At 52.3% G+C, this 23,015-nt stretch overlaps 7 protein-coding genes across 7 annotated transcripts; 4 read left to right on the plus strand and 3 right to left on the minus strand.

The window, feature by feature from the left end:
- Window positions 1-573: 573 nt before the first annotated feature.
- Window positions 574-2,769, minus strand: BDV59DRAFT_63608 (bZIP transcription factor). Its single transcript, XM_073696809.1, has 2 exons — window positions 2,262-2,769; window positions 574-1,479 (listed from the first exon to the last, which is right to left on the minus strand). The coding sequence occupies exons 1-2, from the start codon at window positions 2,527-2,529 to the stop codon at window positions 908-910; spliced, it is 840 nt and encodes a 279-aa protein (XP_073546536.1). The 5' UTR covers window positions 2,530-2,769; the 3' UTR covers window positions 574-907.
- Window positions 2,770-6,131: 3,362 nt separating this feature from the next.
- Window positions 6,132-9,434, plus strand: BDV59DRAFT_63731 (transcription factor domain-containing protein). Its single transcript, XM_073696811.1, has 6 exons — window positions 6,132-6,457; window positions 6,518-6,651; window positions 6,718-7,100; window positions 7,158-7,830; window positions 7,886-8,437; window positions 8,497-9,434. The coding sequence occupies exons 1-6, from the start codon at window positions 6,389-6,391 to the stop codon at window positions 9,359-9,361; spliced, it is 2,676 nt and encodes an 891-aa protein (XP_073546537.1). The 5' UTR covers window positions 6,132-6,388; the 3' UTR covers window positions 9,362-9,434.
- Window positions 9,435-9,615: 181 nt separating this feature from the next.
- On the plus strand, window positions 9,616-10,186 carry BDV59DRAFT_63761 (uncharacterized protein). Its single transcript, XM_073696812.1, has one exon. It carries the CDS (start codon window positions 9,653-9,655, stop codon window positions 10,043-10,045), a length of 393 nt encoding a protein of 130 aa, XP_073546538.1. The 5' UTR covers window positions 9,616-9,652; the 3' UTR covers window positions 10,046-10,186.
- BDV59DRAFT_181737 (kinetochore-microtubule binding complex subunit SPC105) lies at window positions 9,627-15,191 on the minus strand. Its single transcript, XM_073690281.1, has 5 exons — window positions 14,865-15,191; window positions 14,445-14,799; window positions 11,816-14,394; window positions 11,142-11,763; window positions 9,627-11,087 (listed from the first exon to the last, which is right to left on the minus strand). The coding sequence occupies exons 1-5, from the start codon at window positions 15,105-15,107 to the stop codon at window positions 10,315-10,317; spliced, it is 4,572 nt and encodes a 1,523-aa protein (XP_073546539.1). The 5' UTR covers window positions 15,108-15,191; the 3' UTR covers window positions 9,627-10,314.
- A 171-nt stretch (window positions 15,192-15,362) lies between these two features.
- Window positions 15,363-16,904, plus strand: BDV59DRAFT_181739 (40S ribosomal protein uS17). Its single transcript, XM_073690282.1, has 3 exons — window positions 15,363-15,632; window positions 15,937-16,175; window positions 16,330-16,904. Exons 1-3 carry the CDS (start codon window positions 15,458-15,460, stop codon window positions 16,396-16,398), a joined length of 483 nt encoding a protein of 160 aa, XP_073546540.1. The 5' UTR covers window positions 15,363-15,457; the 3' UTR covers window positions 16,399-16,904.
- A 2,331-nt stretch (window positions 16,905-19,235) lies between these two features.
- BDV59DRAFT_181746 (uncharacterized protein) lies at window positions 19,236-22,496 on the plus strand. Its single transcript, XM_073690283.1, has 3 exons — window positions 19,236-20,793; window positions 20,846-21,278; window positions 21,338-22,496. Exons 1-3 carry the CDS (start codon window positions 19,833-19,835, stop codon window positions 22,071-22,073), a joined length of 2,130 nt encoding a protein of 709 aa, XP_073546541.1. The 5' UTR covers window positions 19,236-19,832; the 3' UTR covers window positions 22,074-22,496.
- Window positions 22,080-22,496, minus strand: BDV59DRAFT_181750 (uncharacterized protein). Its single transcript, XM_073690284.1, has 3 exons — window positions 22,295-22,496; window positions 22,161-22,233; window positions 22,080-22,102 (listed from the first exon to the last, which is right to left on the minus strand). Exons 1-2 carry the CDS (start codon window positions 22,384-22,386, stop codon window positions 22,164-22,166), a joined length of 162 nt encoding a protein of 53 aa, XP_073546542.1. The 5' UTR covers window positions 22,387-22,496; the 3' UTR covers window positions 22,080-22,102; window positions 22,161-22,163.
- Window positions 22,497-23,015: the final 519 nt, after the last annotated feature.

The following is a 23,015-nucleotide window of genomic DNA, read 5'->3' on the forward strand; positions in this document are numbered from 1 at the left end:
CTTTACCTAACACAATACCACTCTCCCTGTCTATAATCAAGCCCTCTATCCACTAGACTTCTCGCCCACTGCAATTCCCTCGAAGACTTACGTGATGATCGGCACGTGGCGCGCCGATACATTCCCCCTCGGGAAATCCGATGCACCGTGTCGGGGGCCCCCCTTTTGCCTTGAATAGCCGAACGGGCGTCGACCGAACAGGGTCCGACTGGCGCCAGAGGCCCACCGCTTCGCCTCATCCTGCACCTTCCGACGTGGCATGTGGTGTTGCCCGGGACCTTTTCCTCGGCGTCGTCGTTTACCCCGGATCTGCTGGTCTGGTGATCGGAGCTTCCCCAAGGAATGCTTTAGGTATCAGTTCAGCAGAGAATAGAAAATCTGGTATTCTGAATCGAAAAATGCAACTCGGTGTCTGTCTGTATAACCACCCGATAAAACAACAAAACAGAAACAGCATGTGAAACCAAACGTAGATCCCAGTACTCCGGATTGGTTCGTATCGTAACGGTCCCTATTCCATCCATCCGATATCTGAACCCTAAAAATCCCCACACGATGATAGTAACAATGATGATGGCAGGCAGGGCCAGATCAATGGCCTGCGAAAACAGCAAAGCACAACCAACCGACCAGATATAGATGCCGCAACCCCACACTCACGCACACAAAAGCAAAAGGTCATTACATCGTCATCAGTCTCCATCCTAGGATGGATGACCAGCCTAAAAAGAGAGGATATAAGACAGATGCGAAGCGGGACAGACCGCAGGTCCACAGTCCCATGAACAGCATATGAAAAAAAAAGGGTTGGAGAAAAAAAAAAAGGTCGGTCCAAAGACGTAGACAATGAACGGAACGAAGGCGAATTAGAAGAAGGGTCAGGTCGCGTTTGTTTCAATTTTGGGCGCTAGTGGTCGGTGCCCACGCCCTTCTTTTTTGGCTGTATATGTTTTTGCCCGCCCGTTGTCGAGTTCGACTTTGGTTGCAACGAGGAGCTCTCCGTGGGCGTCGGGGGCGGTCCCATCCGTGTGGACGCGGCTTCATGTTTCTCGGTTAAGAGGTTCTTCAACCATCGGTTCTCCATCTCCAGCTGGGCGACCCGGGCCTCGAGCGAGGCATTCTTCTCCGTGGTTTCACGCACGGTGCGTTCCAGCGCCTGCTCGCGCTGCTTCTTCTTCATGCGGAACCGGGCGCTGGCGGCCGTGTTCCGCCGGCGACGGTCTTCCTCGGCCGCGCGGCGGACATGTTCTTCCTGCCCGAGCGCGGAGGCGATGTGATCGCCGGGAATCGCCGTGCTGTACTTGGTGTTGCCGATTTGGCCGTTGGGCGGCGAAATGGATGATGACACATCCGACGGCGTTAACGCCCCCGGGGGATGGCCCAAGTCATCTGGCGGGCCGTATGAGATGGGGGGATAGATCGGATGAGCCGAGTAGGAGATCATCTGATCGGGAAGAGAGTAGTTGATGGGCTTGTCCCCTGCTGCGGTGGAGTCGTAAGTATATGGATGATGGGACATGAACGTGATGATAGAAGACAATGGATGGGTATAGATGTATGTCGCACGGGGGGAGGGAACAGCAACCACGACAACAGAACGCCTCCAGGGCCAATCTCGAAGGGAAAGATAGATAAGGTAGGGGAAGGAATCAGGCAGTTATCAAAGCAAAGACCAAGTCAAGGGGGTTCCTCTTTTAGAGGGCTGAAAGACATGCATCGGATAAGGGTCCGCCAACGACAGGGTTGTTGACGGTGTCATAGGTGTGATGGATTGCGTGCTCGCAGGTAGCTTAAGCCAAACGTGGGATTCTCACGAGACTGGTCCAAACCGCAGCATAGGGCAACTGCAAAAGAAAAATAAAAAACAAATCGGCCGAACATAAAAGGGTGCAGAGGTATGCAAGTTGGCTGGGGAGAGGAGAATGAATGGCTGAGGATGATACCATCCGGGTCTTTATCCTTCCGGTCGTCTGCGAGATCAAGATGTCCTCGACACACCATACATTTGGATCGCAAATCCGGCTTACAGCCATGATCAACAGATGCAGGCAAGTCTCCCGGATGGTTCAAACTGCAGCTTTCCCCAGAAAGTACCGGCAGCCTCGTGTGGTGAGATGGCAGCGCGCCGAGCGGTAGCTCTGCCATCTTCATCCAATACCAGGGGAAGCCACAAAATTAAGGACGCGAACCAGGGACGAGGGAAATGGCGCAAACCATGCAACAAACAGAATCATCACGGCTAGAAACACTAGAAGACTTACCATAAGGGTATCCTCGCACATCGATCGGACTGCGTTCGTCCTCGATGCTATCGTAGGAACTGACGGACAATCCGCCCATGCCTTCTGTCTGGTCGTAGTCCATGTTCAAGTTCTGAAAGGACGCGAGACCAGCCGTGTCGGCATCGAAAGAATAATGTCGACTTTTGGCTATGTTTATGTTCGGATCGTGTCGCGAGAGGAGGAAGTTGAAATTCTCAAGCCTATCGAAGCTCGAGGCTGCCTGACGAGCCATTTGCTCATCTGACATGGTGACAGGATTTTTTTTTCCTCTTTTTTTTTCTCTTAATAAGGTTTCATATAATTTGATTTATTTTTTTTTTTCCCCAAATTGAAAATGGTGCCTGTTCTGAGTGATATTGTTATTTGGGGGAGGCTTGGGAGGTGCAAAAACCGGGAGTCGATGATGCCAGAGTCCACTCCGAAGGTGTCGAACCCCAGATCAGCTGGCTTGGGGGCGAAGGAGGGGAAGGGGAGGAGGAAAGCTTGGACACCGTACGGTCAGAGTAATATGCAAGACCAGAAGAAAAAACAGATCAGAAGAAATGCAGAATTGGTCGAGTAGTTGCAAAGATATCTGTTTTGAAATCACTCCATCACAGTCGCATAACGCGGGAGGGACAGCCACGTAACGCAACAGCACGAGGGACCAGGAGCTGACCGGACAGAAAGAGGAATAATCACCAGAATGGAGAATGAAAATAGTAATTTAATCAAAATAAAATAAAATAATGCAGGGAAAAAAAAGGAGGGATAAGTTGAACCAGGGCCCCCGAAGCGGGATAGCCAGTCGGACTGGGTGGGCGAGAGAGGGGGGGGCACCGATGGACGGAACCAACAATAGCGGTTGTTCCTTTACGAGGATGAAAGGAAGAGGAAGAGTGGAAGAGCCAGAGGAGGTTCAGTAAGAGCGTCGGCGCCAACAGTGGCAGCTTGAGAGTGATCGTCTCACGCCCGTCCAAGGCTAGCGGATGATCTGATAGAATGGAGAAATGTCGTGATCGCGTCTTCTGGTTCGTCCGTTCCAGCCTCGGGATTTCCAGGAGAAAAGGAATTCACCGCCTCTTGGAGAGTTCGGAGAGATGACGAGAGAGAGAGGGGATAATCAGGTGGGAAAGGAGTTTAAAAGAAAGACTTGGGGATCTTCGATGTGGGTGAACAGCCAGATCTCAACCCAGGAATTCTTAGGGATGAACAGGGAAGAAAAGGAGAAGAGACGAGGAAATGGAAGGAGACGGAAGATACATGACAGATACCTGACCAGACACGTATCCGTACCGTATCTGCCGCGGTTTCTCCACATTCACCCCCTACGAAGTGCCGCACCCATGCTGTATCATCGTCGTCATCGGGAACATCAAATGTACAAGAAACACCCCCGACCCGCTCCACCCTCGTGGAGCCTTCTCGCCTCCTCCTCGATCGAGCCCTTAAGATGAGCGCGTTTCATCCTCCCTCTCGAATTACGCGGTCTCTTCTCCAGCCCAAAGGATCCAGACAAAGCTTGGCAGTCATTCAATCTTCTCCTGATCCAGTTCGTCGTACCGTTTCCCCGCGCTCCAACGACCTGACCGCATGAATGCGGTTATCCCTCCGCCGTCCCTCGTCCTTTTGTTTCGGGAAATGATCTGTATTGTGCTCGACTAGGTACTCCATAGGTACTTTTGGTCCGTAAGGACGACCGTTTCAAATGATCCAAGTTACCGCATCCAGCAGCGCGGCTCCTCACAGGCGCATTTAATATCGCCGTGTCAGCGTCGTGATATCGGTCGTTGGAATCCACATTCCGATGCCTCTACTCCATACTCTGTACTACGTACGGAGCACGCCCATCGAACTCTCCCATCTCACTTCCAAAGTGGATGCTGCAGTCCATCGGAACACGTTGCTCGGTCAATTAGGTTTCCCCTAAACCCATTTCCGTGACAGTTCGTCACTTTCCGTCTATCACGTTCTCGTGTGGGCATAGACGACGTGATCCGCAATCTAAACTGGAGACTCCTCGTTCCGAAGACCCTCTTGATGCATGGCGTGCTCTTGCCGCGCATGCATTGTCCCAACGGAGTATACTGTACATCCCCCGCCCATTGTGGTGTACTCTGGAGTCCTGTCATTGCGTCCCGTTACCCACCGTGGTAATCGTCCTGCCCTTGACGAAATCTCATTTGTTATTCGGCTGTAAATCTGCTCATGTTCCTGCTGATGGGAATGATCTCATTGAGTCCGGGTGGTGGCCAAATGACTATCTCGGAACGTCAGTGCTGTAAAGCAATAGCCATGATTCGACCGCTGCAATCGGCTAAGCCCACGTGCTAGAGGCCTCCGTAGAATTAACCCGAGACCAGTTCGTTCTCTCGTCGGATATAATTTGTAGGAATGTAGCCGTTGATGTTACTGTCCGGCAGTCCCTCGCCGGCATGCACAGTCAGGGCTGTCGATCGCCCTATGGTCTGCCAATGAGTTGATACTTTATACGCAGTATGGTGGCGACGCATCCTAGTACCTTAAAGACTGTGGCTATATTTTTGGCTTATACGAAATTGTGGTTATCTGGAAAAGAGTTGCGCTTGATGGCGCCGTCGGGATGACGGTAGATCCTGCAGGGATGGCGTGATCCAAGCTTGTCTGGCTAGCAAAATTGCACCAAGAATCCGGGCCAGGATCCCGCACGAGAGAAGTTTGCCATGTCTGATCTGCTACTGGTTGACTCTATTGGTTTTGTATGATGTTCGTCTGTGTTTGTTTTGTAGGCGAGTCTTTGTTGACTGGGTGAGAAAGTTCCAATTGGAATAGTATAGATGTCCCTCCCCACGAGGAGGTGCCCTCAAGAAATACGGGTAGCTCCTCTTCAATGTTCTTGACAGCAAGAGATAGGGCTACGTCTACCAATTCGGCTGGCGGGGACTCTAAATTCTTCTTCCTTCCTCATCTCTTAGCACGGTGAGCTTAGCTTCTTGTCATCTTGGTCTTCCTTGTCTTTTCGACAAATACCTTCCATCTAGCCACTGTTTCGACTGACCAAGTATTGCGCAACCCATACAGAATGCCCTCGATCAGAAAAAAGCATCCCCGTTAGAAAGCCTCCGTGACGCTCTGAGGCTAAGTTCGAACATCAAGTCGGCCGTATTAAAGGAGGGAAAGAAATAGAAAGCAATGCTCTGTCTCGACATTTGACTTGGCTTCCTGGAACCTCTTACGGATCCCTCAACGAACCGTATTGAGTTCATGGTTCACGGTTGAAGAGCCTACCGTCATAAACGGTTGCTGATGGAGATATCTGATGGCGACCGAATCTAGATGATGGTTCGTTCTACCGGTGTACTGGGATGTGTTTAGTCTGGACATCACGCTGATATCGATTATTGACTAGACCTTCCCAGGAAGCAGTTTGACTAGTGACGGTGATACCTGTAGGATTCCTGCAGGATCGACATGAGGGCTATGTGTATCGGTCATCACCAGAACAACATCAATTTGTGTACTCTGTGCTTTGAAGCATCGTGATATATTCAGCAGATTATCTCCGGCGTGCAGCGTAAATCCGGTTCTCTCGGGGTCCGGAAGCCCCAGAAGCCGATGTGCCGACACGGTCATTAATAATCCGCTATAACGTCCAATCCTCGGTTGGCCACAGAAATTTCGCCCCTCCAGGACGGGTCTAGATGTTTGAAGTGATCTGATTCTTTTTCCTTTTCTTGGATAACTTCATCTCTCCTTGTCACGGCGGTGCACTCGATCGACCGGACTCCAGTCCAGTCTCTTACTGTCGGCTTCCCCGGATAGACGGCAAGTGGCAGCTCCTCCTTTACTCCGCCAAGTGGCGACCGTCTCCACGAAAGAACCCTTTCTGCTGTGTTTCTCCTCCAGACCGGTGCTGGGCCAGTTTAATTATTTACTGGCCAGTCTTTTGGCCTGAGAAATCTATCTAAATCGGGATTCGATATTTTTCTCCGGATTCCCCGCCAAGACGTCATCCAATCACCGCCTCCATCTAGTAGTGTCATAGCTGCGGCGCGTCGACAACGTCCCTATGATCGAGTGGACAGTCCTCCATACGAGCCTCTCTTGCTCAAGTTCCTAGCAGTCCATCTCGTGGCTTCGCAGAGACCATGCAACACTCTGCATTGGGGTCTAGGGCCGACCCCTATGACTCCTCAAATAGGAGACGCACACCTCTGGTAAGAAGCCTTCGCATCCCCTCCATGGGAACAGAACATTTAGTAAGACTTGTCCTCCAGGCGTGTGAGGCGTGCTACAAGAAGAAGATCAAATGCGACGTGGAAGGTGTCAATACCGCCTGTGTCCAATGTATGCGCCGTAATATAACCTGCAGGTTTCCCTCCAGGAGAGAGAAGCGAGAAACCCTGAAAAGGTAGGCCACTCGTTTCCTGTGCTATTCTCATCTCTCTGAACCGGGCATCATACTGAACACCCCCAGAACACACTATGTAAAAAACTTAGAGGATCGTCTGCACAAGATGGAAACCTTGCTTAAAGCAGCTGGTCTGATAAAGGAGGACATAATAGCTCATCCCGACTTGTATGGTGAAGACGAGAATCTGGACGGTGAGAGTGATGATGATTCTGAACAGCATGAGCCTCATCCAGAGCCAAGCAGGCAGAACTCCACGGACTCATCACCTATGGGTCAAGAGTCGACTGGTACTGTGGATATAGAAGATGTTCCAAATCAAAACCCACACAGACCAGTTGATTCTTCAACCCCATTTCCCCAGCGCCGGCGCTTGGGACCTTGCAGTAATGTGATACAGGAACATCCTGTCTTCCGATGGGATAATAGAGAAGATTCTCGGTATTATGGTATGCCAACTGATTTCACATTCTCTTTCCCTCTCTCAGTCACTCTAACGTCCTCAGGACGCTCATCATTTCTGTCCATCCTATCTCGGGAAGGCATCGAATGGATCAAGGAAAAAACAGGCGAAGTCAGATTCCTCAATCTGATCTTCTCAGACACAAATCGTGATACGCCATGGGACTATTGGCGACCGGATGTTTTTCACGATGTGTTCTCCTCTCGTGTTTTCAAGGCGTTGCCTCCGAGAGCCGAAGTATTCACTCTCCTACGGCAGTATTTCCGCACTGTGAACCGCCTATTTCCACTCTACCATGAGGAAACGTTCATGCGCCTAGTCGAGTGGCAGTACACCCAACAGACCTGCGATGATGCCGCTCGCTGGGCCAGCATCAACATCATTCTCTCTTTGGCCTACGAGTACCGATATTCCAACAGTCAAAAGTCCGAACGGGACCGAGAGAAAGCCTGGCTCTATTTCAAGAATGCTATATCGGTCTTTACGGAGCTCACCCTGCGGAGAACCGATATTCTAAGCGTCCAGGCCCTTCTTGGAATGGCCCTGTTCCTTCGAGGAAACTCTGGAACCCAGTCTTCTCTGCCTCTCATCACCGCCGCAATACGCTCCTGTCACCGCATGGGCCTACATCGCAACATTCCCAGATCCTATCTTCCACCAGTCGAGCAGGAACAGAGAAAACGCGTGTTCTGGGTCGCTTACGTTATGGACCAGAGGTGAGTATCGCATCGCCAAAGAATCGCGCACCCGTGTACTAAGTGCCTTATTAAGTGTCTGCATACGCGCTGGCAATGCACCAACACAACCCCCCGACGACTTCGACATCGATCTACCTGCCAAGCATGCTGAAGATGAATTCATCATGTCCAACAATACTTCCTTTTTCTACCAGATGTGTCACATGGCTGTGATTAAGAGTCGGATATACAATAGGCTCTATGCGGCGAAAGCTTTGCTGAATAAATCTCCGTGGGATGTCCTGGAAATTGTACGTGGATTGCATGAGGATCTGGAAGAATGGAAGCGCGAAAGCGCATTCAACCAGAGTTTGAGTCAACGAGGCTCAGGGGATGATTTCTTGGTTGGATTCGCAACGGCGGGCTTGCAGTGTCTATACTACAACTCATTGATCATGATCCACCGCTTGCCGTTGATGATGCACTATGCTTACGTGCATCGTCTCGCAAGTGGCTCTCGGATGCATTTTGACTACAAAAAGATCATGGGCGAGGCGGCTGCTTCGAGTGCCATCTGTGTCCAGGCTGCGCGCGACACTCTAAGACTGGTGAACAACCTTCCTTGGGGAGACATCGCCTGGATATGGTTCGTCCCCTGTTCGCCCTTAATTGTAACAAAGCCAACCCACTAATGTACGAACGCAGGTCTCTCCTCTACTACGTCTTTCTCGCCGTGATGACCATATTCGTGAGCATCCTCCGAGAGCCCGACCACCCCAAGGCGAAAGAAGACCTGCAGGCTCTGAGCATGGCGGCGACCTTCTTTGCAACGCTCGTCCCTGGCGACGACTCATGCAACTACGCCCGCTTTATGACGCGTATGTGTGCCAATTTTGAGCGCGTGGCACGGGCAGTTTTGGAAAAGAACCGAAAAACAATCAAATCCAGCGACAAGCCCGCTTCATCCATAGCAGCCGCCGCGGCTGTGCAGGATTCAGCCCAGGCCTCCCATCCCGAGCAAAATCCACCAAGCGGCGTCAACATCCCTAACCTAGAGGGTCTGCCGCGCATTAACTCAGCCGGATACGTCGTCCCTGACAGCCTTAGTGACACAGACGATGATATGACCGGCATTTTGGCCACCCCTTCACAAACCAGCACATCCCTACACCCACCCGCACACAGCGTCCCGGCCAGCGGCGACGGTTTCCCCCAACCGGCGCAATTTCATCAACATCCGCAGCACGGCCGCAACGACCCTTACACCATGGACAGCATGTTCCCCATCTCAGTCACGGAATCGTTCTCGCAGCCGGAGCTGTGGCAGATCCCGTTGACTGCGGACTGGGAATTCGGCGGCCAATTTCTCGGCGGGTTATTCGGCCAGGCCATGCCGTATCCCCAAGGGAACCTCGACCCGTCGGAAGGTCCGCCGACGACGACGATGCCACCGGCTTCGATGGGGATGGGATATGGGTTTATGAATTCCGGGAGCGCACCGGGCGGTAGCGACCCGGGAACGCATCCTCTATGGCCGGGGGGAGGAGGGTTCATGAACTCGTATCTTTGATGACCGATCGGATATGACGAAAAATAATTAGATGACCATAATATAGCGACTATGAATGACGGGAATAGGTGCCTTTGAATGTAGCGTAAACTGAACCCCCGGGCTTGAATCTAGCCTCTGCTAGGCTCGTGTGGCGTTATCTGATGTTGTACAACAGTCAATAAGCATGCCAGCTGACAGAGACCATGACGTACGTGCCGCCGACAGGTACATAGTAAAGGAAACATATAAAACACTCTCTCCATCCACATCAACTCGACCCGCAGATCGCACTTCCAACGAGAAACAAGAATGGACACCAGCAATGAAAGACCTCCAAAATGCCAACTCGATAGCACCCGCCCTCCAAACTACCAAATGACCTTCACCCGCTACAAGGAGCCGCTCCCCAAAGGCGTCCTCTTCCTAGACACCAACCAAGACATGCGCGCTGCCGTCGACTCCTTCCAGAAGGCCGGCAGCGACACCTACTTTGACGAGGTCAATGGCGGATACTACATGATGGAGGTTGGCGGCAAGGTCGTCGGCGTCACTTCGGATGCGATGTGCGAAGAGCTGGACCGTCGCCAGGCGCATGCAGAACGGTTCATGGCGGAAAACGAGCGGAGGGAAAGGGCTGGGTTGCCCCCGTTGGGGGCCTGTTCGGGGTGCGGTGGGTGTTCTGATGCAGAAGAGGGAGACTGACTCGAGTGTTGGTGGGAAGCGGACTGAAGATGGCTGTGAAGATGTGGACAAGGAGAAACGAGAAACTTGACATGGATACTTTCATATATATATTGCAAAGCAAGTAAACGAAATCAAAAGTTTGGATTGACTGGTCAGGTATCATATTCGCTTCCGAACAATGTGCAATCAATATAAAATCATACACCTGGTAGGTAATTCCCACTCCATCCAATCCCATCCCTGTACGCCGTTTCCCATGAACTAATCATAAGACAAACTGTGCTCCATTAGAAGACCGTTCCGCTTAGCAACTGCACTGCTTTGCTCCAGACACCATGTCCCAGTGTCACACCGGATTTCTTTCCTCCGAGCTCATTGCGCAGGAGATTCTGCATCTCGTTTTCAGAAGGCCCCTGCCCCTTGTTGCTAACTCCAAACCCGTAGACTTTGCTGGCAATCACATCAGTTTCGAGTTCCATAGCACCGATACTACCTCCATCTCCTTGCGTCACGCGTGTTTTGACGGCAAAGTCGACGTCGATCCTTTTGAAGCCGGTGTTCTGGGCCTTCTTCGTGGGTTTCGCAGACGCTGGGATAGCTTCCAGCAGTGTGCACCTTGCTCGGAGAGAGAGTCTATCCTCAGCCTCGAGGAGCTTGAGTTTGGTTACACCACAGAATTCCAGCATGCGGGCTTCTTCCTCTAGATTGAGCATGGTATTCCAAGCTTCTGATACGAAGCGCAGGAGCTGTTTCGGCGTAATGGCGGACTGTTGGATTCCGGCCACATGATGTTGCAAAGACTTCAGGACCAACAAGCCGATTGGTGAGAGCTGAGGGTTTTTGGCTGGAGACCGAGCATCATTGTCAGACAGGTGACTGAGTTCGATCGGCGCGTTCTGCTCATTTGGAGACTTGTCGCCGTTCACAGAGAACGATGTTGGATTAAAGCTGAGTCGCAGCTGGTTGCGGTATGACATGGTCACCAATGGCCCTGTCGTAGGATCCGAAGTCGCTGAGACGATCGACCAGCCAGTTTGCCGCTCAATCTTGTCCACAGAGTCTAGACAATAACATTAGCGGCGAGAGACAATATGGCCAGCGATTTGTCACCTACCCTTCAGTTCATTAATCTCCTTCGCACTCCACCCACGGCACTCCTCCTTGACCTTCTCGGCTTTCTGAATTTGGGCCATGAATTCCGCCTTCAGTTCAGACCCGGTCTCAATTATTCGGGTCTTCTCCTGGACCTGGTTTTGCAACTCTTGTAATTGCCGCTTCTTTGCCTCAATCTCGTCTTCTACACCGACAAGTTTTTCTCGCGCACCGCGCAGCTCATCCTGGTCACAGTTCTCCATCTCGTCCGCGAGTTGCTGGAGATTGGTGGCCTCCTGCTCAAGTGATGCATGCTTCTCGACTAGGGCAGGTACAGCGCCGTCAAGCAGGGCCTCGTGCTTCTGAATAAGCTTCTCGTCTGAATTCATTTCCTCGACATGTCGGTTAAGACCTTCTTTGAGGCCATCAAGCAGCTTCATGCGCCATTCATACCATGTAGCCTTGCTGAGCAGCCTGGCGTGAGTCTTGACGTTGCGGAATTGGTTGTCCATTAAGAGACGAATATCCGGAGGCGCGGTCATATACTCTTTAAACAAAGGCGGATTGTCAGCGTAGGTCTCGGTCTCGATGGACCGGATAATTTGTCTCCCTTCCGAGATGTAAGACTTCAGTTCTCGACAAGACTACAGGAACATGTTAGCTGACATCACGAATTCGCAAGGAATTAAGACTTACGTGCTGATACAGCTCGAGCATGGGAACGGTGCAAAAACCGGCAGCCACGCAATCATCGAAATTGGCAGCGCTGGTCTTGCTGTTCTCCCCAGAAAGCCTTGCTGTCCTTTTGCTTGCACTGTCAGGTGCTGTTGTATGACGCCTTTTTGTCGTAGTGAGTTCCATAAAATGAATGTTCGTCATGTTCAGGAAGTCCTGCAACTGTATGGGCTCAAACTCGGGCCCAGCGTCCTCGGCATTCTCGTAGCTGGGAGAAGCATTGTGCGAGGCTGTCGGGTCTCCTACAGCATCATTTACAGTTGAACTGGGCGACTGCCCTAGGGGAGTTGTGCTAACTTTGGACAAAGTGTCGGACTTCCGGGGAGAGTGGCGACCAACGGTCTCTTCTTTGCTGGGAGGTGCAGGAAGTTTGATACTCTTGACCGGACTAGCCTCCCGACCCTTAAGTCGCTTGGGAGTATTGTCAGCCTCTTCGTCATCATCATCCTGGTCCAGCTCGATTGGTCGTTTACCAAGGACCCCGCGAGCAGTACCAACGTGCAAACTTTTCCTGCCGCGGAGCTTGTTCTTTTTGGGTGTGAGACTGGATATCATATCCTTTAAGCTTGCAGTGTGATCGCGCTCCCCAACCGGTGGAGGGATGTGGCCATCCTCCCGGTTTTCCTCTTCCTCACGCTCACGGTCCACCTCTTCTTGTAGTTTGACTGGGTCCTCGAACCGCACGCCTTGTTGGGGCTTTTCCTGGGGCGTGAAGTTGGGAACATCGTCACCGAGGGATCGGCGCTTGTCGAGCATAGCTGCTACCTTGGGGGATCCCAGTCCTTCCTTGTCTATTCCAAGGCCCGAAGATCGTCTCTTCTTATGAGGCTGCAAGACAAATAAAGGTGCAGACTCGCCAGTTGTACTGCTTCCAAAAAGGCTTTTGCATCCTGGAGACTTTTCTTTAAGCGCAGACTCAGGACGCTCCGGCTGGAGCTGCTTCTTAGGTGATGCGCTTCGCGGTTTACGGTTGCTCGATGTCGGAGTCTTCCCAGGTGTAGCCAGGCGTGCAACTTGGGGAGTGAGCTGGGTCGGAGGAGTAAGAGAATTCTTCGTCGGCGACATGCGTGGTGTAGTTGATGTGGGTGTCCCTGATGCGCCACGAAGGCTCTGTCTTGTGCGTCGGGTCCGCACGCTTGCGAGGCTAGGACTACCATTTTCGGATGCAACAGCAGCAATGTGGAAGCCCTCGGGTGTTTTAGCGGGAGATGGCTGTACAGTTTGATGGAATGGTGAACTATCAAGGCGAGCAGGGGGTTTCTCTACCTCCGGTTCCTTTCTCTGGTCCTCGAGGATTGGATCTGTTTCTGATGGCAAGATCCTGCCCACGGCAGCTGTGACTTCCATACCGGCGGTCTGATCGCCATCATCCTCCAGCTCGGTCTGTTCTTGGACGGTCGGTAGGATGCCACCAACGGCCCCTGTGATCTCCATATCCTCGCCGTCCTCCATACCGTTATCAGAGTTTAATTCTTCGGCCACCTGGGGAGCGAGTCCTGGATGTGCATTACCGTCTCCAGAATTGTTACCGGAGGACTTGCTCAGGACACCGCCAACTACAGAGGTGAACTCCATAGTCATTTCCTCGTCCTCGTTCATAGCTGTAGAGTTCGCCGGGGAGACAGGCTGCGCAATGCCGCCTACAACATTAGTAAATTCCATAGTTTGTTCGTCGTAGTCTGACTCCTCGCCAGAAGGCTTGCGGCGAATGGCGCTTTGGCGGCGACTCGCCGGCTTGGATAGGATACGGCCAACGGCACTCGTCACCTCCATGCTGAGGTCTTCATCTCCATCGTCAGTCATTGGATCAGAAGGAACCGGATCTTCTGCTGCCTGTTGGGGTGGTGGGACATTTTCCTGGTCATGTCGAGCACTAATGTCTTCCCAATCGAAGCTTTGTCTCTGTCCCTTCTTGATCCACGGCTGGAAAGCTCCGGTGATTTCTTGATCAGCTATTTCCATAGATAGTTCGCCATCCTCCTCATCGTCAATGCTTTGGGTTCCGGCTTCTCGAGCTGCCTGACGAAGAGCCTCGTTGAGTCGTGCGCTGGAGCTTGTATTCGTGGATGAATCAGACTGTGCGGTGGCTCCGGATTGAACAGTCATATCGTCCAGGCTCATGGCAGTGCTTTCGCCATCAAAATCAGAAGCTGATGAGTTGTCGTCGTCGTCATCTCCACCAGCAGCTGAGCCATGAAGACCAGTATCTTCACTGCCATCGACAGAGCTTCCGCTAAACGGACTCGAGGACATTTCCTGTGAAGAACCCATTGCGCTATTAATTCCGGACGTCGCACGTTTTTGGAGCTGTTGCAAGTCGGGGTACTGAACCGGGGAAAAGCCAATGTCGGACTCCGCATAGGGGGAAGACACCTGTTCGGTCGGTTTCGCATCATCTTCCGGCTCCTTGCTATGGGCAGTGAGAGAAGATGCACGTCTGGTGGAGTTCGAGGCCGATGAAGAGGTAGAATCATCCGGGATCTCAACGACATTCCAAGTATGCAGGGTTGCTTCGGGGGCGAACGACACTCGACGGTTCGCTTTTGACGGTTAGTTATGTCGCGGCACGTATAGCGAAACAGACTCATACCCATCGACTTCCGACGTGCTTCTCTTTGCTCCAGTATGGCCTTCCTCTCCCTCTCTCGCCGTTCCTTTTCCTCACGTTCCCGTGCGGCAGCCATCTCGTCGCGGATCGACGAGGCGTTGAAGGTATCGAAGGGGTTGGATGGATCCTCAGTCCCAGAGGCCGAGGGATGCGCGGGGGTATCAAAATCAATCAAGAGACCTTCTTTCCCTTGCTCGTTCGCTCGGGTGTTGTCGGCATGTTGCTGGCGACCAGTCGGTGTTCGTCGGCGCGTTTCTTCGAAAGAGGGGATATTTCGTACGGGCGACACAGGAACAGTAGGTTTTAGGATGGACTTGAGAGGGAATGCAGCAGTCGACTACATGGGACGGCAGTGAGTTCTCAAGTCGTATCAGTAACAGTCCGGGGTAAGGAGCGCACTACCTTGCGTCGATTGCCGTTCGAGTTTTGGAGAGCATCCAAGCCACCTGGTCCCAAGCTCTTACTACGGGACTTTTTATCTTTTGTGTTCGTCCTCTGGTGAGGTCCATTCGGCGGGGCGGCACCGATATCTGTTGTCGCATTCTCCTTATCGACCGCGGTGGTCAACTTGGAACGGGGGACATGAGCGATGGAGCGACGAGATCGCGGGCGGGAGGGCCCCGAGGAGTCACTTCGGGACGCCATGAGGGGGAGGAGGTTACAGCATTGACACTGATATCGCAATGGGACTGGGGCCGGTTTATACAAACACTCATAAACATAACAAACTACTTAGCGCGTTTCCGCCCCAGGAGCCGCCGCTCATGTGATCGCCGGATGTAAACAAACCAAAAGAAGCCCTAGCCGAGCCGCACCATACCTTATCAGGACTAGCGCCGTCACCGCACACTCACCACACCGAATTATCCGCCATCGAAAGAAATCTTCCTCAACATCGACGTCGACCACCGCAGGCCTCCGACACCCCCCCGCTCGCGACGAATCTCCCATCCCAGCTCGACTTCGCTTCCCCGTCGACCTGAATTCTCGCAACAATGGCCACCGAGTTGACCGTCCAGTCGGAACGTGCGTTCCAGAAGCAGCCTCACATCTTCAACAACCCCAAGACCCAGGCGAAGAGCAAGAAGGGTGCTCAGGGTCGCAGATGGTACAAGGATGTCGGTCTTGGGTTCCGTACCCCCAACTCTGCCATTGAGGGCTCTTACATCGGTATGCAGGACCTTTGTTGAACAATCGCTGGAACCCGGATATCTGGCGAGGGGGGTTGCGACGGTGATCTAGGACTTCTGGAGATGAGAGAGAAATCATGCAAGCGATCGGACGGAGAGCGCCAGGCTACGGCATTGATGTTGTGTGCGATCAAAAGGAACAGGCCTTTTTTCCCCCTCGCTACAGGAGACATGCCACAGCTATTCCGTACCGCATGGATTTTTTTGTCTGATCTCCAGGATCCCGATCTTCGCCTACGCCCTCCATCGGTATGCTGGAGGAACAAATCGCTGATATCGAACAGACAAGAAGTGCCCCTTCACTGGTCTCGTCTCCATCCGTGGCCGTATCCTGACCGGCCGTGTCGTCTCCACCAAGATGCACCGTACCATCGTCATCCGCCGTGAATACCTCCACTACGTTCCCAAGTACAACCGTTACGAGAAGAGACACAAGAACCTCGCTGCTCACGTCTCTCCCGCTTTCCGTGTTGAGGAGGGTGACTGGGTTACCGTCGGCCAGTGCCGTCCCCTGTCCAAGACTGTATGTGGATTATCCTGGGATTTCTGGCTTCTGGAGGCGGTGTTTGGTGTGCTTGGGGTCTTATGGCCTGCAGCATGTCTCCGCGTGACCAGGATGGCAGATTTTCCTCTTTTCCTGCGATATCCTCTCCCAGCGTTTCTAACATTTTGCACAGGTCCGTTTCAACGTCCTCCGTGTCCTGCCCCGTACCGGCAAGGCTGTCAAGGCGTTCAACAAGTTCTAAATGTGTCGATGGTGACGGGGGTGTTTTCTAGAGGAAACTAAACCTGGGGCAGCGGCGTGACTGGATATAAGCGAACTAGTTTAACGGGTTGGGATTGTTTTACGATTTCATGTCCCACTGCCCGTGTGAGGAGATATCCAATGAAATTAAAAAAAGCTTTTTGACCTCTCTGTGATAGTATCCTACCGTACAAAACATCGGATGGAGTTTAGGTAACATGGACACAGCATGCGGTACATTTCGCGCTTCAGTTGTTGCCTTTGCTTCATATTAACCCTACCACGCCTCAAGGCATTGGTTGACATTCTGCGCTTTGCAAAATCGATGACTGGGAATCGCATACCATGCAAATGTTTCCAGTCAATCATGTAAGCGGAGGTATGAAGGCGCCAGATAAAGACTGAATGTCTCAGGCGGAAAATGAGCGGAATATCAATTGAATAATTCTCTGATACGCGCTCTGCCAATTTCAAATAAATCCTGTCCTGCGTCAGCGTGTAGGGAGGCTTCGTCTTCTGTATCGTGGATTGACAGGTCTGTGTCTTGTTCATCCTCGCCATGGTTGCTGATGGTGGAAACGCCAACCTCGTTGGATGGATCTCTATCAGCCTCTGGCTGCTGATCCACCCAGGTCTGCTTTCTCGGATTAAAGATCTGAACCGACACTGTTGGGTGTTGGGGAGCGGGCGAAGAGCTTCTGACAGTTCCAGAGTCGTCGCTGAAGCTATCATCTTCCCCGTCTCCATCAGAGCCCTCATTGTCGGAACTGATAGATTCTCCGTAAGCGGTTGTTGTCTGGTCGGCAACCAAGGGAGTTGAAGAACAATGATATCCTTGGCTAATGCCGTCTTCAAACTCTCTCCATAGGCCCTTCTGTCTCATGCACCAGGAGTGTACTATTCCTTCTCCAACGAGAGGGGCATATTTTCGTGGAACTTCGAGAAGAGATAGCATTCTCCCAATAAGTTCTCCCGTGCTCATATTGATACACCCCGGCCCCCTTGCGAGCCTATTGCGCAGTTTCCCGCCACGGACTCTTTCGAATGATTCAATTGTGTCCACTTGCATAATCTTACCAATATCTGGATTTCCATTGATTATCTTCCGAAGATCATTTATCTTGAAAGAACAGACGATTGCAGATGAGGGGACCTTCCACCAGATGAGATACTCCCCCTTTCCATTATAGTATCCGTTAACTTTGAGGTTCATCTTAGACATAACTCCATGGGCGGAGAAGACAGGAGTGTCAGTTCCCAACTTCATCGGGTCGATAATTGAGATGATAGCCGTCTCATTATGCCTTAAGGCGCGATGAAGCGGAGCCATTAAAGACATCATCGTAGATATGAAAGGCGAAGAGGTCTTCTCCCTATGGACATGCTTCGAGACGAAGCTGTTGAATTTCTCCTGGGAGACTTCGCCGGGAGAGAAATATTCGCTGTCGGTAGCCATACCAGCGAGGAATAACTTCTGGCTATTAACGCCCTGAGTATCGATATTCGACCACCTGTAGAGAAGCGGCGGCAACTCGGTTCGTAGGGCTGTTGCCAAAGGGTCCTGTCAAGGTCAAGGTCAGCATGGAGTTGGCACTTATTTATAGGGGCACGTACTTTGGTGGACTCGGCATGGTCTAAAGAACACCAGAGACACAACTTTCCACTCCCATTGCAGAGCTTCTCCGATGCACGCCGTTTTGATGGTGGGATGTTATCAACATCCACAACTGCCTGCCACTTAGCAGAAGAAGGGGTAGCGTCAGATTGATCCTTTACACAGTATTAGTTTTTTTCATAGTGTTTCAGGGCGACAACGATAGACTTGCCAGAAGGGCTTTTTGGCCTAAAGAGAGCCTGGACTTTGGATTGTACTGCGACGTATCCGTATCATCAATCTCCTTTCTCCTGAGCTCTAAACCAAGTATCTTCGCCATCGTTTCGATGCTCTCCAAGATAGATGCCCAACAGCCATTCCTGTCGAAAGGGGACAGGCAAACATGGCCCCATATTGGGTCTTCTTTACACATGGTGCTCCATTGGGAAGTCAGTCTGTTTGACGGAACACCGCTGGTAAATCCCCAGTCACGGATTTCCTGTTGGAACTCCAGATCAAAGATTCGTTTGAACAGCTTGAGGTCTTTCTCGAAGAACCTAAAGAGGCAACAGAGGTAGACTTTCTGTTCTACACCCCATGAGACCTGCGGGTTCTTCTGATGTGGGTCGAGAGCGCAGAGATCCATTAAAAAGCGTTCGTATGGTGGACGAGAGGTGAAGGTGAGAGGTCAGTAAGAAAGAAGGTGGGAGAGAGAGGGAAGTGAGAGTTGGGGCAGAGGGAGTGTGAGGACAAGGTCAAGAAGGTCAAGAGAAACACAACGGCCGCATGACGATTCCAAGTCTCCAGGCAGGAGGAGTCACCGAGAGTGAATAATGGAGGTTTGATGAGCTGGTCTGCAGATAACTATGTATTGGTTTCTAGTGTGCAGGCAGTAGAGAAGCATGAGAGGATGAAAATATCTAGATGGAGTGTACACAATATATATCCGACAGGTAAGTTCTCCATCCACCTAATAGCGCAGTACCTACTCCGTATCTACTAGGTAGTTATATGCAGTTGGTTGGCACACGTTTGGCATGATGTGCACCCATAGCACTGTAACGACCAAGATCATTCTATCGTAGTACTGCGATCAAGATGAAGCGATCCACACCGTTGGATTACGCACTGTGGGGACTGGCATGATGGGCCAAAAAAAGAAGCATCGGGTGTTTCAGCAGCTGAAACGCAAGCTAGCAAACTTTGATTGCACCTTCCATTCCTCCCGAGGAAGACGGCATTTCCTTCCATACGGGGGGAGTTGGAGCGACCTCGAGGGAGATGTCTCTCCCTCGGTGCTCGACACGATCGTGATAGATCTGATGCGTCGTCCTCGGCCGTTCTGGACCATCCGAAGGGGTGGAGACGATGGGCGGAAAAAGGGTCAGCCACTGGTGCGGACGGAGAGGATTCGGAGGAGATTCCGAAGTGGCGGCTGCAGAGAGACTCAGGACGAGATGTACGGAGTTGAGTCTTGTCTAGGTACTGGGAAGAGAGTAGAACTAGGTAGTATTAGATTCCCGTTTATACGAGAGAATATTCTTCGGCCCGGCAGCTTCTCCTTCCGAGATCTCCAGTGGGAAGGCTGATGAGCCAGCATCGCTGCCTCTACTGCTTCCATTGGTTCCTGGATCGCCTCTTTTGGGTCTTTTTTTCTCTCGTTCCTTCCCTTCGCTTCCGTGATTTCCCTCCCGCTACTCTCTCTCTCTCTCTTTCTCACTCTCTCGCCCCCACCGCTGCCACACTCTCTTCTCTCTCTCCTCCCTCTCCATCATCCCATAATCATGTCCGTCCTGGCACTCGCCTTGTCTCTTCGTCTCCATTAGACTCGCTCCTGTGCGATGGATGCCAAGAATCCGTCTTCCCCGTCAACGGCGGCCTCAGTGCAGCAACACCCGTCGCACCAACACCATCCTGTCTATCCCGCATGGTCGACGCCTACTCCATGGCCCTCTGCTCTCCCGCCGCCGCCGCCTCCGTCTCACCAGATAGACCCTTATCCGTATACTTCACATCAAATTAATCCTAATTTCTCTTCGCCGCCTTTATCCCATCCCATCACCTCCGAACCTTCAACCTCCCCGGCTGTCTCCCACTCGTCGCATACCCTTCCCTACGTCGCCGACACCAATCCGCCTCCTGAGATCGCTCCTCCGGCTGCCACCGTCGAACCCAGCCGTCCAGAGGCCGCCAAAAATGGCGTGTCCAAGTTGCGCAAGCCACGCAAGCCCAACAATGGCCCGGGTGGTCGTTCGACCTTGTTCTGGGTCCATACCGATCCTCAGTCCGTGTCCGAGGGAACGCGGGAGGAAACCCTGAAGCGCATCCGCTCCCATGTCATGTCCGAGCACAATCGCAAGAAGCGCATGGAAAACACCAAACGTTACAACAAAGGCAAAACCTGGAAACACCTGGCTTTCCAGCCCGTCGAAACGACAGCCTCGAGTTCCGCCGCCCCCACCACTATCACCACCTCTCCACCCGCTTCCTCTCATCGATCTCCCGCCAAAACCCCGTCTCCTCACAGTCGCATCTCCGACGACTCCTCTTCCCCGTCCTCATCGCCTGAACAGGTGACGCAGGAACCCCCCGAACGAACGTTCACCGTCGTCTGTGATGCCCAGACTTCCGCCTATCCCGCCGTTATCACCACCCCGGACGGTTACTCCCCGTATCGACCTTATGGCGTGGATGCGTCCCAGAGCATGTCTCCGTACGCCTATTTGGGTGCCGGATGCAAAGACCCCTTCAACGTCATGCACACCCCCCTCACCGATCGCATGATGCGTCATCTGCAGCACTGTAAGTCGCTCGCTTGTATTGCATGAAACCCCACGTCTAATGGCTTCCACAGTCCTCTTCGACTTGACCATCCAGGCCTACCCATTACAACGCCGCTACGGCACCAAACTCCAGTCCCACTGGTCATCACTAGTTCAGCATGACCCGGCATGTCTCCAGGCTACAATATGCGTCGCTGCGACGAATACCGCATTGACCGTCGGGGAATTTCCCCTCACGTCAGATAGGCAAAGTTCGAGCTTACTCCTTCTTGACACCTTCCATCACCGAGGCGAGACCATCCGACTGGTCAACGAGGGCTTATCGAGCCCGTCCAAAGCGTCGAGCGATGAGTTAATCGCAGCCGTGTCCATCTTACTGACGATCGAGATTGCCTCGGGGAATCCCGATTATCTGAAGGTTCACCTTGCCGGCCTTCGCCAGATGGTCGCGATGCGAAACAGCTTCGCCGACGTGCCGCCAGACGTTCGGTTCCAAATCTCCTGGTGAGTCCGCCCTATCGCATAAAGACCGCTCTTGCGACGTCTTGCTCACAAGCTCGCAGGACCGATATCCGAGTCGCCTGCATGGCATTAACGAAACCGATCTTCCCCTTCGTCCGGTCCGCTCGGCCCGCGAATTTCACTATTCTCCCTCCTCACAACGATTTCGCACATATCGCGTCTCGTCTGATCGCCTTAAGCAAGATACCCGGCATCTTCGGCGATGCCATGTCGAAGATCACCTTCGACCTCCTCGAGCTCACCTGGTACGGCGAGTGGATCAAGGGGAGTGTGCCGTACCAGGAATTCGATGATGAGACGGAGGGCTACTTCAACACCGAGGTGCTCTATGTCGAGTACGCGCTTCACACGGACCGATATACGGAGACAGGCGAGCCAAAGAATGACGCCACAATTGAAGGCTGCGTACGCCTCGCCAGTCTCCTCTTCCACAATTCAGTCATCTGGGATTTCTACCCGCAGATCGCGCCTGTATTCCCCAAGCCCATCATTGCGCTGCGGAAGGCACTCGAGATCACCATCCCTGCGGGCTATTTCCATTTCTGCGAGGATCTGCTCATCTGGCTGCTGTTCATTGGGTCGTGCAGCTCGGGGCTGCTCCCGGACCGGTCTTTCTTCGTCGCGGAGCTGGCGTCCGCAGTACACCGTCAAGGGGTAGACTCGTGGCAGGCGCTGCGCGCGCTGCTGATGGAATTCTTCTATGTGGATCGCGTGTACCTGACTCCGCTGCGGAGACTCTGGAATGAGATCCACAGCGCTGTGGTGTATCAGGCATGAAGTTCCGCGTATAATACATATGATTATAGGTATAGTAATGAGCTATGGCATATGTGATGAGATATGATGTTGATATATAGTATATAGCCATCACGTTTGATTTTCTTGTCGTGCTTGACCATTACTGTAGCCTTCTATTGCCAGTTTGTCACTCGTGCAGGTAGTTGACTCCGTGGACCCTATTCATCATGACAAGAGACCAAGACCAGGCGCATCCATAGCACTGTCCAATAAGACCAAGCATCGAGTGCATGAGGAGACAGACCGACAAGATAAACAAGATACCATGTAGGACTTCCAAGACACCGATCATCCTGTCCGAGCAATTCCCGAGCTATGTCCACCCCTGAATTCCGAGAGTTGGCCGAAGTATAGGTATTAAGGGGCCCTCCCTCCACCCTGACAGAACTCTTGACTGTACTAACTTCCTTTCCATGCATCCCATATATCTGCTTGGGGGGTGGAACATCCATACCAATCCATGGGATTCACCGGTGGACTAACTCAGGCTTTGCAATGGACCACATCAGGTCCGCCTACACACACGAGACTACCGATATTAACTACAAAGGCAGACACAAACTCTGGCAAAGCTCATTAAGACTAAATACAAAAGACTTCGTCCCCTCCCTTGTCCTTGACAACGGGACCCCTCCATTACCTAAGTCTTGGTGTACTATGATTTGTACTCACAAAGGAAAGACAAAAAACACAAAGCCAGATCAAAAAAAAGGGGGCGCAAGCAAAAAAGGGCAACAAATATGTCACAAGACCATCTATACCTGCTGCAAGGGATATACCAGTCCAAACCGGTCAAGGCCGGGGGCGACGACTAACCCGCCGTCGTCCTCAATTACACGCACCCGCAGCAATGATCTTACAAGAATGGGTATCTGAAACGACTCAATGGGGCTGAAGGGGCTCTTCTCTTCCCTTCATTTT

Source organism: Aspergillus ambiguus (assembly GCF_047715705.1).
Source record: "Aspergillus ambiguus strain CBS 117.58 unplaced genomic scaffold BDV59scaffold_23, whole genome shotgun sequence".
Lineage (NCBI taxonomy): Eukaryota > Fungi > Ascomycota > Eurotiomycetes > Eurotiales > Aspergillaceae > Aspergillus > Aspergillus ambiguus.